The sequence below is a fragment of the Megalobrama amblycephala genome, linkage group LG2 (genome assembly GCF_018812025.1).
Source record: "Megalobrama amblycephala isolate DHTTF-2021 linkage group LG2, ASM1881202v1, whole genome shotgun sequence".
Classification (NCBI taxonomy): Eukaryota; Metazoa; Chordata; class Actinopteri; order Cypriniformes; family Xenocyprididae; genus Megalobrama; species Megalobrama amblycephala.
In genome coordinates, this window is record NC_063045.1 from 7,590,724 (window position 1) to 7,607,460 (window position 16,737).

Genomic DNA, 16,737 nt, shown 5'->3' on the forward strand with positions numbered 1-16,737 from the left:
AACACAATACAAATTCAGTATTTTAAGAAGCAAGCTTTGACATTAACATCAATTAGAATAATATTTAAACATTAAACTTCGACAGACACAGACATGCAGCGATATAGAGTAAGACATGCTGCTCATTAGTTAGTCAGTAATATTACCCATCAAACAAACAGTAACACAGTAACATTTATATTGTGATTGAGGATCTCAGTCTGCCTAATGAGTTTTTCACTTTGGCATTGATGCACACACTGTCCATCCAGCAATGTGAGATACACGGCCAGATGAGCGTGGCTACTGTTGTTGTTTTGGTTTATGACGTCAGATTTACAAGAGGTTAAAAGAAGAAACAAAAGAACAGATATAAATATTGTGACAACTTGGAGTTTTAATTTGTAAATATGAAAATATAAGCAAGGATATGAATGAAGAGTTTGGTTCCAAAACGCTATAAATCCATTTGATTCATTTGCGTAAAAAGGTGTTTTCTTTTCCATATACTTGGACTGATAGTGGTTAATAAAGACAAATAATTTTATGTGTGAGAGAGTCAGCTGTAATATCATTGCGTTCCTATTGGTCAGTGTAAGAGGAGCTCAGCTTAGCCTGACAGTTAGCATGCTCCGGACCAGGCTAGTTTCCCAGCATTTAGTTGCCAGAGTAACTGAGTTTGAACGAATTTAAGTTTGTTTTATGAAAGTCTGACTAACTAAAATAAGCCTGGCTTGTTTTCTAATCTTGTTTTATGAAACAACCCTCTAGGGAAAAAGGCATTTGTTCACAAACCTCTTGCATTTTGTTTAGTCACACCACAAGGTGTCACTGTGGCCTCAAATCTCGATTGCTGATATCTGCGGTAAAACACGCCCTCCTCATTAACATACAGACAAAGAAATATAGAAACAAATAAATTTTAAAATAAATAAATGTCTAGATAAATAAATAAGTTTGAAAAAAAAAAAAGATTATACATATACGTGAATAAAAGTATTAACACTCATTTATTTATTTGTTCGCATTATATTTATGTATTTATTTATTTGTCAGCTTCACCCAAAAATGAAAATTCTGTCATTAATTACATTAGTAGATGTGAGCAACACAATACGTGTAATGCTGATGCAGAAGCCGGCCAATAATGAGCCGCTATTCTGACGTAAACACAGAAGCAAAGGTATAAGACTCTGTACTTGCTTTTTAAGAGAAAATTAAGCCCATGATGCATTATATCAAAATATCAATATAATATGGGTAATGTAGCAATTCACAGGGATTGTGTTAGTAAAATACATTTTATAACTGATAATTAAAGTGACTTCAATAAAAGTATTGATTAATAAGCTGAGAGCTCATGGCTGGTCAGTCTTAATGGTTTTTACACTGTTGAATACTGAGTTCATCTTCCTAATAATTGCAAAGCATGTGTTCCGTATCATTTAAACACATAATTTAGGACACATAGACCCTGTTTCCACCTGGTATTTTAATCCGTCTCTTTGGCCCTGTTTCAGCCTGGCATTAAGAAGCGTTTTGGTCGATCGGATCACAAGTGGACACGTCTAAAACATTTTGAGCTTGTCATTTTCGACCACTTCCAGAGGTAGTTGAAAACGCATTTGACTGGATTGTTTTCATAGTGTGGACGCTCATGTGGTTGAATGTGTTCGAACATCCATTAAAGACCGTCTACTCTTCACCTACTGAACCTTAATGCGTAATATTATGGGAAGCGCGCTAGCCAGACGGGATTTAAACTTTGTTAGCTGAGAGCTCAAGATTGGTTTGAAGATTAAAAATGTACCCAGCACAATGTTCTCCCTCCATTCCTGATTTCTAACAACTCTCAGAGCAGAAACGAAAGCTGATGCTCTCTGTTTTTCTGTGTGTTCATATGTAAATTGCACAAGCTTATTTTGTCCATTAGATTGAAAGACCCTTATATTTACTCACCCATAAACCCTCTCCTCGATGAAATCAGGACAGAAGTGGTTGAAAGTGAACAAAAGAGATGGGGTCTAAACGGGAATGTGTCTCCCTTGTCTACTTTTGATCCGATTGAACAAAACCCAATACCAGGTGGAAACAGGGCCATAGATGATCATGTTACTAATATTATCTATGCTTCCAGTAATGGATGATTTACTATTTCCATAATGGGTAAGTGCTCTATCATGTGACCTGCAAAGGATTTCATCAAGTTGCAGCATAAAAACACAAGCCATTTGAGACTTTAAAAGACTTATAATAGTAGAAATATGGTTTGTCAATTCACTTCAATGGGAATAATGTTGTAGTACATTCACATCGATACTGGAATCCTCTGCAATCATTATGTTTTTATCCATCTGTAAGAAATCAACAAATCACAGAAGGTAAAGAATGAGAAATTATTAATATGTCATCTATCAGTGAATAAGACACTGTTTGAAATGTTTATTTCCCATCCGGATGATGTTTTTCAGCGCAGGAGAAATAAAACAGATCTGAATGTGATGGAGAGTCAGAGTTTTCTACAAAGACATGCATCTTACCATTTTTTAGGACTTCATACGGAACTCCGTGCATGTTCTCCTTGTCTACTTCGGGGAAAAAAAAAAAAAAAAAAAATCACACACACAATTAAATATAAATGTTGCACAATAAAGAGGTTTTCTCTCATTATATTATCTGTAGGAGATGCTTACCATCGATATTGTAGTAATGATAAATCCCACCACCAACGGCAGCACCCAACAGAAGAGCACCAAAAACTGCACCAACAATAATTCCTGCTTTAGCACCTGGAGACAGACCTGGATCTGGAACAAAAGAGTCAGACTGATCTATAACAATCACTATCAAAGATATCAGAAGGCCTGAGTGAACACATGTGAATCTGATTCAGTTTAAAGTACACTGTTAAAAATGGTAGTGTGAAATTACAGTATATTGTATATGACTTTCACATTAGGACTTCTCTTGTATAACTGCACTCTTAAAAAAATACTGTAGATAAACAATATCATACTGTATTTTTACAGTGCATATGTACTATGAAGGTACCCAGCATGCAATGTGGCATGACATTGTTGGTTTTATCTGTGCTGCTGAACTTATTTTTGGTTCACTTTTAGCATTTTTTGTTGTTTGTTTATTTCGTAATCTTCAGAATTGATCTGTTTATTGTTATTTGTTGAGTGTCACCATTGTTGTGTTTTGTATGTTGAGTATTGATTCATCATTAGGATGCTTATAATAAAAAAAAACTTGTTGCAAAATGATGTCACATCTTTCAAAGATAAATCTCAGCAGCTGCTTTAATATTGTGAAATATCTATCTACAAACAACATTTGAAATAAGACATTGGTAAACCTTCATGCTGAAATAACGCAAAAAATGTAAAGTTTGACTGATTTTATATTCTAGCTTGTAGTACTAAACAATGTAATTTCTTACAGTGGCATGGTTAAAGACAACTTTGTCATGTGAATTCACAGTAAATTACTGTGATGTCAGCATCATTTTGCTGTTGATTAACAGTCATTTGTAAGAAAATGACCCAGCATGCATTAATTTCACTGTAAATTTCTGACTACAGTATAGAAATCTAGAGAAATAAACAATTTTAACCAGGACACGGACCGTGTTTCTGTGCGTCACCTATTAGTGACGTCATACCTGCATTATATCCCCTCGGTTTCCAGTTTTATTTTGTAGAAACAATGGAAACACCAAAGACTCTTTAATATATTACATGTTTTATTAGACAGGTGAGCAACTGTTTGGATACATTTATAGACAGAAATCTAATTATTGTTATATAGCGCAACATGTTTAGTCTTAATTGTTTAAATCTCATTTTCTTGATTTGTTTGAATCTCGTTTTAGCTAACATAGCATAATCAGATGCAGCTTTATTTTTAGAAACAGTAATACAGCATTTTCTCCAACATACAATGTTTTAAAATTAATTGCATGCCATTTATCAACACAAGCCATCCAGCATTTATTCTAAAAATCTTGGGTTATTTTTTTCTACCCAAGTGCTGGGTTGAGCCTTTTGAGTCATTTTTTGGGGTTCTTTTTCCAGTGTTTGGGTAGTTTTTGTGTTACTCAGATAAATAACTCAGCTTGAGTTATTTATCGCGGCCCGTTTGCGCCCTCTTCAGGAGAGAGCAGAGCAGCTCCGTCAAACTGGTGCATGTCTTCGGTAAAATACAGGTTTGTGTATTGTATATCATTTAATTTTATGCAAAGCAACATACGGCGCGCAATGTGATTCACCTAAATGAGTGTAACGTTTGTCTTTTCGCACGATGGAAACGCTTGATGCCTTGCATAAAATTTTCTGATTTTATTCAAAAAGATACAGAATATAAATAATTAGGATGGTATAATATGTTCTCAGAATTGTACACTGATTATTTATGGACAGGTTATGGAGTCAGTTACAGCATTTTTCAGCTACGAGTGAAACGCAGGCGGCGGTCTGAAGTTATCAGTTCCCCCGCTGAACGCAAGTTATCTCCGGCACGAGATCCAGCGCCGTTACGGTGGAAACAGACAACAGAGACTGGTCCATTACACTTGAATTACTTCTAAATGTTAATTTTTATTTATAATATTTGTTAAACGAGCTTAAATGTAGGCAGTATGTATTAAAAACTACACTCTAAAAAATGCTGGGTTAAAAACAACCCAAGTTGGGTTGAAAATGGACAAACCCAGCAGTTAAATGTGTTGCCCAACCTGCTGGGTAGTTTTACTTAACTCAACTATTGTTTAAAAATTACAGTATTGCTTACTTAAAATGAACCCAAAATATCTTGAAAATTAACATTTATTAATATGTTTGAATAAATGAACATTTTAATTTAATTTTAGATTCATTTTAAGTCAGCCATATAGTCATTTTCAAACAATAGTTGAGTTAAGTAAAACTACCCAGCAGGTTGGGCAAACATTTAACCCAACTGCTGGGTTAAAACAACCCAATCGCTGGGTTTGTCCATTTTCAACCCAACTTGGGTTGTTTTTAACCCAGCATTTTTTAGAGTGTATATAAAATATGATCGAAAATATCATGCAAAATTATCATGCAAACCAGTGGTTGTGTGGACCATTTAAAAAATGTTTTAAATTAATAAATATTAATTCATGTATGAAATAAAAGAAGAACTAAGCTAGTATAATAGGAAAAATGAATCAACCCATTATGCTGGGTTAAATAAACAACCCAATTTGCTGGGTAAAATTAACCCAATATGTTTCCTCCTATATTTACACAGACCTTGGGTTGTTTTTAACCCAGTGTTTTTTAGGGTGTTTATTAATATGATATTCTAATATTGATTTAGCTTACTGCAGTGTGCAACACTGTCTCACAGCAGCTGCTGAGTGAATGCTCAGAGTAACGTTATAACATCTTTTTCAACACACTCAAATGTATCTAATATGATAAAACAGCACTGCTTTTCCCCACATACGCTTGACCGGAAGAAGTGGAAGCGGCAACTGTGGCATAATAATAGTTTATCTGCTGTCAAGCTGTGTATCGCATTCGTCTCTCATTAGCAATCGCTCCTGCTCTGCATCATACTACAGTAACGTTATTAATCTCATCATGCACATGATTTCTGCCCGAGTCCAGTCCCGATTCTTTTCCACCGGCTGTGAAGTGAAGACCACATCTCCCATGATTCCTCGCTCAATCTCAGCATCATCAAGCTATGCCTTTGTTTTGAATAAGCAAATTTCCTGGCAATCTTTTTACAGTGTAGATCACATTTCATATAGTGATGTCAAAAGTACTGTTGCTTCAGTACCAAGTCGTCAAATAAAATAAAACAGATGTAACAATACCATCTTTCTTTATATCTGTAACGGAACGGGACTGAGGCAGAGATCCATGTGCAAGCTTTATTAAGAATATCGTAGTCGTACAGGCAGAGTCAATCAGGATCAGACAAGAACAGCAAGGGACAGGCAGAATCGTAATCAGGAAACAGGCAAAGGTCAGGACAGGCAGCAAAGGGTCAAAAACAGGGAACAGGTAGTAACGGCAACAAGCGGGCAGACAGGAATAATAATGCTCGGAAATGACACACTGGGTAATCAAGACTTAGCAATCAGGTGTGGTGTGAGTGGGTCTTAAATAGTCCAGAGAGTGTGCTTAGCTGTATGTGGCAACAGGTGATTGGTGTAGAGTGTGTGCATGTAACTGATGATGACTGGCAGAGAGGATGATGGGAAATGTAGTCCGGAACTTAACAGGATTCGTGACAGAATGTCCCCCTCCCGGAAGGCGCGTCCTCGCGCCGTAGATGGCACAACTGGGGAGGGGGGGTGGGTGCCCTGGAGACCTACAGGCAGGAGATACTGGATGTGCAGACGGGTATGGAGGTCTCCAGGGCAGGTCCAGGAACTCTAGGCACCACAGCGGGTCAGGAGCCTCGGGCGGCCTCGGTGGGTCAGGTGCCACGGGTGGCCACGGCGGTTCAGGTGCCACGGGCGGCCACGGTGGGTCAGGTGCCACAGGCGGCCACGGCGGGTCAGGTGCCACGAGCGGCCACGGCGGGTCAGGGGGTTTGGGCAGCCACGGCAGGTCAGGTGGCTTGGGAAACCACGGCAGGTCAGGTGGCTTGGGCAACCACGGCAATGAGTCCATAAATGGCCCTAGTGGGCTACAGTCCATAAATGGCCCTAGTGGCCTACAGTCCATAAATGGCCATGACAGCAGTGGCTGGGCAGGGTCCCCACCCACCAGCTCCCCACCCCTAGGTATACTGCCCCCCCCCTAAAAAGTTCTTGGGGAAATCAACGGAGGCATTGGCGGGTTCAAGGGCAAGGAGCTCGGGTGGCGCCAGCAGGGCAGATGGCCTGAGCGGCAGTGGCAGGACAAATGGCCTGGGCGGTGGTGGCAGGGCCGACCAAGGGTGCTCTGTGGCCGTATCAGGGAGAGCGGACAGCTTGGTGACGGCCTCCGTGGCCGTGTCAGGGAGAGCGGACAGCTCTGGGACGCCAGCAGGCTCGAGCTGCTCCGGGACTGCAGCGGGCTTGGACTGCTCCGGGATGGCATCGGGCTCAGGCTGGCAGACTGGTCCATAGTCAAAGGAGCCCGAGTACATCCTCCAGGCCCGCTAAACAGCCAGAACATAGAATGTGAACACAGTCCTTCTGGCCATGACGGGACTGACGGGAAGCGCATGCGGGGCTGGAGTAGACTCACTGGCTGGAGCGGATTCTAGAGCGGACTCACTGGCTGGAACGGACTCATTGGCTGAAGCGGGCTCTGGAGTGGACTCACTGACTGGAGCGGATTCAGGAACAGACTCACTGACTGGAGCGGACTCAACGGCTGGAACGACCCCTTTGTTCACTGATTCTGCAGGGGCGGCCATCTTGTCCATCGCGTCCAGGGCGCTTGAGTGCGTTGCGACCGGTGAATTTAAATGCGTTGCCCTTGGCAACTTTGAGTGCGTTGCAACCGCTGAATTTGTGTGCGTTGCTACCAGCGAGCTCACGTGCGAAGCGTCCAGCGGGCTTGAGAACGAAGCGTCCGGCGGACTTGGGAGCGTAGCGGCCGGCGGGCTAGGGAGCGAAGCGGCCACCGGGCTTGTGAGCGTAGCGGCCGGTGGGTTTGGGAGCGTAGCGGCCGGCGTGCTGGGGAGCGAAGCGGCCACCGGGCTTGTGAGCGTAGTGGCCGGCGGGTTTGAGAGCGAAGCGGCCGGTTGATGCCTTGGAATGCCAGCCGCTCACGCTGAAATCAGCGGTGGATCAACCACACTGGAATGTAATCCTCTCCGCTCTCGGATGGGACCAGTAACGTGAGCCAGTAACTCTGAGCGATCAGCGGAGACATGAACTGGTGTTGTTGTTGTTGTTGTTGTCGCCGCCATCTGGTGCGTGTTCCTTGGCGTGGCGGCCATTACGTGATCTACCAGGGTGTCGCATTCCTCCGCGACTCCCACAGTAAATGGAGAACCAACTGACAACAGAGCATAGTCCATAAAACCGCAGAGTGATGAATGCGGTCCCTCTCGTCTTAATCTACTCTGGAGAGGTTGGTTGACGCCATCACAAAAGAAGTCAATCAGAGCACAGTCCGGTAGATCAGAGAGGTAAGCAATGTCCAAGTATTCCTGCACATATTCCTCCAAAGATCGTGTACCCTGTGTACTCCACAATAATAACTGTGTAATGTCCATACCGTGTAAACGTTTTCCGGGAAAGCTGCTGGATCGTTGTTGTGGCGAAGTCTTCTGTAACGGGACTGAGGCAGAGATCCATGTGCAAGCTTTATTAAGAATATCGTAGTCGTACAGGCAGAGTCAATCAGGATCAGACAAGAACAGCAAGGGACAGGCAGAATCGTAATCAGGAAACAGGTAGTGATGGCCGATTTCGAAACACTGCTTCATGAAGCTCCGAAGCTTCATGAATCTTTTTGTTTCGAATCAGTGATTCGGAGCGTGTATCAAACTGCCAAAGTCACGTGATTTTAGTAAACGAGGCTTCATTACGTCATCACTGTTTCGAAACAGTTCGAAATTTCAGTGGTTCACCGATAGAGGGCGATGATAAAGTGAGCCCATGAATCATGCAGATTCACTGAGAACTATTGAACAAGTGTCTAGGGCTTTACCCTATGGTTTTACCTGATCTCCGATCAGTTTTATACAGTTGTAGATGTTTTAATTATACATTAGAATAATTAAAATGAATAATGGTTGTTATTAATCTCTTATTGGCCTGTTTAGCTTGAGCCATGGAACAGATACAAGCCTTTAAAATTTATAAAAGAATACAAATTATACAGACACTCGATATTTAATCTTATTAGATGATTAGTTAATTCCATTTAATTGACTTTACTTTAAATAAAACTTTTGAAATACATTTGTTTTAGTGTATTTTTAATGCATGTTTGGCCTGAGTTTTGTTGCATTTGCACTGCTCTGACCACTAGGGGTCACCGTGGAGACGGGTGTCAGATTGTTTCGAAGCCTCGAATCATTACGGCACATTTGATTCAGCTGCTTCAGTGTTTCATGAAGCCGCGATCTGCCCATCACTAGAAACAGGCAAAGGTCAGGACAGGCAGAAACGGGTCAAAAACAGGGAACAGGCAGTAACGGCAACAAGCGGGCAGACAGGAATAATAATGCTCGGAAATGACACACTGGGTAATCAAGACTTAGCAATCAGGTGTGGTGTGAGTGGGTCTTAAATAGTCCAGAGAGTGTGCTTAGCTGTATGTGGCAACAGGTGATTGGTGTAGAGTGTGTGCATGTGACTGATGATGACTAGCAGAGAGGATGATGGGAAATGTAGTCCGGAACTTAACAGGATTCGTGACAATATTACACTGTGTGAGTGATTTTTCTTTCCATATGACTAAATAAGACTCACCAGTGACAGTAACATTGAAGCTCCTAATGATGCTGAATCTGCTGCTGATGGTGATCTCTACTTTATATTCTCCAGAGTCTGTGTTTCTGGTGTCCATGATGGTCAGAGATCCAGTCTGATGATCCAGCTTCAGTCTGTCTCTGAATTTCTCATCACACTGAACATCTGTACAGATCTTACTCTGATCTCCAGTGATTTCAGCCATGAGAATGTCATTAAAATACCACTTCATCACATCAAATGGGTTTTTTCCTACAGAAGTCCCTAAAGTGACAGATTCTCCCTTCTTCACGGAGAAAGTCACTTGATCTCCTTCAGCAGCAGAAACACCTGAAACACAAACCAACAATATGAGACAAATCTACAAAATTATTTTCTTGACTGTCAAGTCTGTAAAGTAACGTTTATCCACAACTATGTATTTATTTTATAACTAATTCTATACATTTTGGAATCTAGTGAACTAAAAGAAAATGATAAGGATGACATAATAAATCGATTTACTGTGACAGTGCTCAGCGTAGATGAGTACACCCCTTTGAAAAGTAACATTTTAAACAATATCTCAATGAACACAAAAACAATTTCCAAAATGTTGACAAGACTAAGTTTTATATAACATCTGTTTAACTTATAACATAAAAGTAAGGTTAATAATATAACTTAGACAACAAAATTTTCAGTTTTACTCAAATTAGGGTGATGCAAAAATGAGTACACCCCACTGAAAGTCTCTGTAGCAAAGCTAAATTTTAGACTACAAATGTCTAAAGCCGAGTTCAGACTGCACGATTTTCAAAGTAGTCGGGTCACTGTTCTTTTCACACTGCATGACTATCTTGGCCAGCATTCAGTCGCTGCAGTGTTCAAACTGCACGATGGATCGGCGACAGAAGGTTTCAAACTGCATGACTTTACAATAGGAAGAATCGCCGACAGCTCTGTCTGGCACGCAAACTACGTTTCACAACCAAACACACGCGAGACATGACAAGGAAACAACGCGATATCACGTGTGCAAGACCGGAGTTCTCACGTGAGACTGGCCCTGTGTCTCAATCATCTCCCTAGCTCCCTAGGTAGTGAATCAGTATATAATGAAAGTGAATGTGGCTGATACCCTGATCAGTGCCCTTACTACTGAACTAGGAAGCTGATTGAGACACACGGTGGGTTTATTATTAAAAATAGTAGCCCGCAAGAAGCTTGAAATACGAATTGCCTGTGCACTGATTTGCAGCGAAAACAACATAAAGAAAAGAAAAATATGGAGAAGGAAATGTTTGGGGAGATACAAAATACATCACTTTTCAATGTGCTGCTGTTGATGGTCAAGCAAATGTTTGTGCTTTGCTTCTGTATGATAAAATTGTAATGTTTATCTGAAACGAAGCCATGCTTGCTGATATTGTGGTCTATAACTCCTTCCCGAACTCCTCGCTGCTCTGTATCTTGCTCTCTCATTGGCTGTCGGTCATCGCCGATATAGTTTTCAGTCAGAACACTTTTCACACAGCAGGATTTTGAATCGCCGACAGGTCCAGATATTTAGCATGCCAAATATCTCACGGGTGTCGGCGACTCGTCGGCGATTCTCTCAGATCACGTCTTTGCTCATTCACACTGCGTGATTGTCACTCGCGTGAACGAGCACCGATTTGTCTGTGATTTCGGCATTTGTCGGCGATTTCTCAAAACCTGTCGGCGAGCCAAAATCGGGGCTAAAATCGTGCAGTCTGAACTCGGCTTAACTTAACAAGAATTCAACCACAGGTGAGTCTAATTATTCATTACACAGGTGTTCAGCAGACAGTTGACTGTAAAAGGGTGTTAAAACCCCATTTCATGCTGTCAGCAATGGCACCACATGGAGGAGAAATGTCACAAGACCTGAGAGAGAAAATAATTTCTTTACAGCAGAAAGGTGAAGATCAGCAAAGCTTTACTTATCAGTCAGAGTACTGTAGCAAAAGTGGTACAAAATTTTTAAAAAGATGGAACTGCAACCATCTCACAGAGATGTCCAGGTCGTCAAGGGAAGTTAACACCTCGACAGGAGCGTCTTCTGATGAGAAGGGTTGAAGAAAATTGGCATGCAAGTTCACTGCAGTTATCTAAAGAAGTAGAAAGCCAAACTGGGCTGTGACACAATACGGCGTACACTGCAGAGGAATGGCATCATGGGTGCCGTCCACGAAAGAAGCCTCTCCTAAAGCCCAGACACAAAAAAGCCTTCCTGGAGTTTGCCAGGGCCCATGCTGACAAAGATGAAGATTACTGGGACTCTATACTCTGGAGTGATGAGACCAAGATAAATGTTTTTGGAACTGATGGCTTCAAAACTGTATGGCGTCGCAAAGGTGAGGAATACAAAGAAAAATGCATGGTGCCTACAGTGAAACATGGTGGTGTCAGTGTCCTTATGTGGGGCCGCATGAGTGCTGCTGGTGTCGGGAGCTGCATTTCATTGATGGCATCATGAATTCACAGATGTACTGCTCTATACTGAAAGAGAAGATGCTACCATCACTCTGTGCACTTTTCCAACATGACAATGATCCTGAACACACATCTAAGGCCACTGTTGGATTTCTGAAGAAGAACAAGGTGAAAGTGATTCAGTGGCTCCTGATCTGAACCCAATCGAACACTTATGGGGAATTCTGAAGAGACGAGTTGAGCATCACTCTCCATCCAGCATCCAGTCTCTAAAAGAGCTCATTCTTGAAGAATGGAAAAAGATAGATGTTGCAAAATGTCGCCAACTTGTTCATTCCATGCCTAGAAGATTTGGTGCTGTCATTAAAAATCATACAAAGTACTAGATGTAGTAGTTTTTGTTGTGGGGTGTACTCATTTTTGCCTCACCCTAATTTGAGTAAAACTGAAAAATGTGTAATCTTATATTATTTACTTATATTATATTATATAAGTTATATTATTAAACTTACTTTCATGTTATAAATTAAACAGATGTTATATAAGACTTAGTCTTGTCAACATTTTGGAAATTGTTTTTGTGTTCATTAAGATATTGTTTAAAATGTTACTTTTCAACAGGGGGTGTACTCATTTACGCTGAGCACTGTATAATAAATACATTGATGTGATTGAAACGCATATGACCTGCTTTTAATCATTCATTAATGACTCACCACTGACAGAAACACTGAAGATGTTTCCACTGCTTCTGCCGAACTTCAGCTGATAAACTCCAGAGTCTGTGTTTCTGATGTTTGTGATGGTGAGATCTCCTGTGCTACTGTCCACTTTCAGTTTGTCTCTGAATATATCTATACAACGTATATCTGTACAGATATTAGTATGATTTTCATCAATGTGAGTGATGCGACTGTTATTAAAATACCATTTAATTCTGTCTTGTTTGTTTCTTGTAATATTAGTGTATAAAGTGACTGAATCTCCCTCCATCACAGACACTGACACTTCATCTGTGCCATCAGACTTGCCTGGAGAAGAAATAAACAGTTAATTATAAATCTCTTTTTAGATCGAAGGACAATAGAAAAAAAAAAAAAAAAAAAAAAAAAAACAAGAGGAAAGAACTGTGAATGTTTGTTTTTCTACAGATCATAAAGGTTGTGATTAGAGAAATGTCTGCATTCATAATGTGACACATGGAAACAAACAGCAGAAATAAAACATTGATTTACACTTTCCCTCATCAGATACAGTATATGCATTATACAAGTGATTATTGCATATTTTTTACAGAGCCCTGATGAATACTATCCCTACAAAGCCATGGAAAAATACTACAATTACATACTACAATTTTCCACCAAATTATGACTTAATACTGTTTCGTGTTTGTATTCAAAATTCTGCTTTTATTTATCAATGCCTTCAGTTTTGCATGCATTTGTAGGACCCGCCTGGGTCAGTATTATATAGGTTGAACATACGTCCTGTTTATTCTCTGAAATGCTTAAGTTTTGTTTTTCTATTGATGTTCTCTTTACAGGTACTCTCAGTACTCTGAGGGTCTGTTCCAGGGTCAGTTTACTTCAGAGGTATCAGCACATGTGTGCCCTATGGATGAGGCTCCATCGCAGTGTTGCCAAGTCCACTGTTTTCCCACAGAATCGGGCTACTTTTAATTTGTTTCCTAGGGTTTTTTTTTTTTTCTGCAGGTTGATTTCCACCTCCGTACATCCTTTTTTGCGCCCCAACACCGGCCAGGGGTGTATTTTCCATACAACGACGTAACTCGCTGCTTTACTACTATAGTACGATGCATCTTGAACAAATCAACTAGCTAGTCACAACTGTTTCCCGAAACCATATTGGTGAATGATGTTACGCAGGTGGTGGAATACCTAATAACTTTTAAAATGAATCAGTTTGAGATCGAGCTAATGCTAGAAACTATGCTTTTAAGAAAGTATGCTTTTAACCACAGCTGGAGAGCTGTCGTTCCAACCACACAAGTTTGCGATGCAGTTTGCGAATGTTCATTTGAACTATGGTTTCGCGAAACACCAAATCGTTAAACTATGTTAGCAACGACTGAATTTGCGATGTTAGATGGCTAACGATGCTTTTGGGAAATGCACCCCAGATGTACAAATTCGGTGAATAATTTGGTCACCTGACTGAGAAAATTGCATTTGGCTATTTTTGGGATAATTTTGTTGCACAGACCTGGCAACCCTGCTTCAGTGGGTGTGACATACATTTCCAACATATAATGGAATATATATATATATATATACACACACACACACACACACACACACTTTAACCATTCTTAAAGGTGCTCAATGTAAGTTTTTGACTGTACTAAAGTATAAAAACTTATAACAGATATTGCAGATATTTATTAAACATGCTAAGTTCACATACTCGTTTCTCTGAAAACTCATTGCTACAGCCAGTTATTTTACTTAAATTTGCGTTCCGTGTCGGAATTACTGTTTTTGTTTTGGTCTGTGCAAGACCGCACGTTGCCAATTTACCCAAAAGTATTTCGCCACCCCGGGTTGCCAGTTGGCGGAAAACACATGCAGCGAATTTGCAGCCATGGATGCCAGTGAACAAACTGGGTCAAAGAACGCAGTTTCTACCAGTGATGGAGTACTCGAGTCCTGGACTCGGACTCGAGTCCGACTCGAGTCACTATTCTTTGGACTCGAGTCCGACTCGAGACTCCATTCTCTGGACTCGTGACTCGACTTGGACTCGCGGACTGATGACTCGTACTTGGACTCGGACTCGAGGATATATAAAATCGGACTTGAGCATTCATCACGTTGTTTTTGACTAAATATGTTATAAAAGCATTATATAAGTTTATATATAATATTATATAAGGTTTTGTGCCCAAGACCGGCCGGGATCTATTTTTTTCCCTCACAGACACTGCTACCGCTCGCTCTCTTGACAACACACTCACTGACGTCACTCACTTTACGCTCGTGCATGATTCGCGGGCTAAATGTTCAAATTTGGAAAATGCAGAAAGATGTGCCCCGGATCGTGAAATTCGCTTACACGAATTTTGCATCTAATGCTGGAAAGAGCAGCGCTAAATGTTGTGTGTGTAATCGCACAATTGAGGAAAAGACTGGGACAACTTCAAACTTTAACAGACACCTGTCACGGATGCACCCAGAAAAGTAAGTAAAATGCTTTCCACTGGCTAACGTTAGCTTTTAAAAAAACTATTATTGACTAATGCATATATGATAATAAACAGAAGAAGCAAGGGTTGGGCGATGTTTGACAATTTGGCATCAGACGTCGACGATGTCTAAAGTCTGGTTCAGATTACACAATTTTTTTGTCTGTTGATAATTTACTAGTCACTGTGTCAGATCAGATTACATGATTTTTTTTGTCTGTAGTCACTGTGTCAGATTACACAATTTTTTTGGTCTGTTGCAATGGTCACTGTGTCAGATGGATGAAGCAATTTTGACTCCTAAAATCCTGTGGTGTCGTGGACAAGAAACATGTCAGACACGTTGCTTTCTGACCAGTCGCGTGCCGTCACACACACACATTCACTTGAACACATACAAACGCACTCACGCTAAATCACTCGGTCACTAACTCACAAACACTCGCTCGCTCGGTCGCGCTTGCTCTCTCTCTCTCTCTCTCTCTCTCTCACACACACACACACACTCACTCACACACTCTCTCTCTCACACACTCTCGGGACTCGAACTCTGGTAATGGTGACTCGACTTGGACTCGACTCGAACACTGGGACTCGAGACTCGACTCGGACTCGACAGTTGGTGACTCGCCTACAACACTGGTTTCTACCCGACCTAAAAAGCCTCAGTATCCATCTAACAATCTCTATGAACACGAGCATATTAAAATGCAATATCAAGTCATCATAAATCAATAAATCAACTAATTATCTTGCAGTGTGCAAGTCTCCAATGTCTTCAAACTGGCAACCCGCGTGAGAGTCTGAGGAGGGGGCAAACAATATTTTGAATTTGGACTGCAGTATCCATTTCAACCACTAGCTGTCATTCTTACAGGCAAACTTTGGATGTATTTTTTTTTTTTTTGCCACTCAGAGAGATTTGTTATGCAGTTAATTTGAAAGAGGGAAACAATTCTAATTTCAGTATTATTTCTTCTTCCGACATTCTTCTTTAAACACAATAAGTATCAGCTGTTTTCTCATTTTGTTGTGTTTATTTTGTTGTTAACAGGACGCGCGCAGCACATAACTGACATATCTAAGCAAACACATATTCATTTTTTTTTACCCCTAAGCGAAGAACGAAAAGAACTTCGCCGTGAATATAACAAATCCTTAACACGTTAGGCTACTCTACTTTTCAGTCATTACCTTCAACAATAGGAAAACAATAGGGAAATAAGCCAAAACAGACATTTTAGGAAATTTAGAAATCCAGGTCAGGAAGGAAAAAGAGGACGTTGTTCACCCTAGTTAGTTTAGAGACATTGGACATTAAACTTTAAGATCCATTTGTAACAATTTTTGTCTTCAGCGTAGCCTGTACGCATGCATGATCCCACATAACCCGCATTTCGCTGGATCGAATCCCGCTATCGGAAGGGTTACATATGGTGTGAGCCAGTTCTCCAGATAAATGTGCCTAAAACTATTTAGTCATTGTTTTGTTTGTTTGTTTTTTATCGTTGACAGGAGGATGAAATGTAACAACAAGTAGGTTAAGTGTCTTACCGTGAACGATGAAGGCAAACACTACGAACACACAAACAATAACCTTATTTTTCAGCATGTCTGCAACAATAGCCTCCGTGGAGCCGTTTCATATTTTCTTTCTTCTCAGAAACGGAAGGAGTCATTCTTGGAAAACTTTCTTTTTAACTTCAAAATACTC

General features: G+C 40.7%; 2 protein-coding genes across 3 annotated transcripts in view; both read right to left on the reverse strand.

Annotated features, from left to right (window-relative positions):
- The window catches only part of LOC125263394, a 105,152-nt gene that overhangs the window by 6,256 nt on the left and 82,159 nt on the right, over positions 1-16,737 (reverse strand). The window lies entirely within an intron of this gene.
- LOC125263385 (carcinoembryonic antigen-related cell adhesion molecule 1-like) lies at positions 993-16,717 on the reverse strand. Of its 2 annotated transcripts, none has more exons than XM_048182406.1 (6): positions 16,578-16,717; positions 12,535-12,849; positions 9,380-9,709; positions 2,673-2,786; positions 2,520-2,564; positions 993-2,333 (listed from the first exon to the last, which is right to left on the reverse strand). In XM_048182406.1, the coding sequence occupies exons 1-6, from the start codon at positions 16,633-16,635 to the stop codon at positions 2,326-2,328; spliced, it is 870 nt and encodes a 289-aa protein (XP_048038363.1). In that variant the 5' UTR covers positions 16,636-16,717; the 3' UTR covers positions 993-2,325. The 2 variants fall into 2 exon arrangements, with proteins under 2 accessions (XP_048038363.1, XP_048038362.1); XM_048182405.1 differs by having other exon boundaries at positions 2,520-2,567.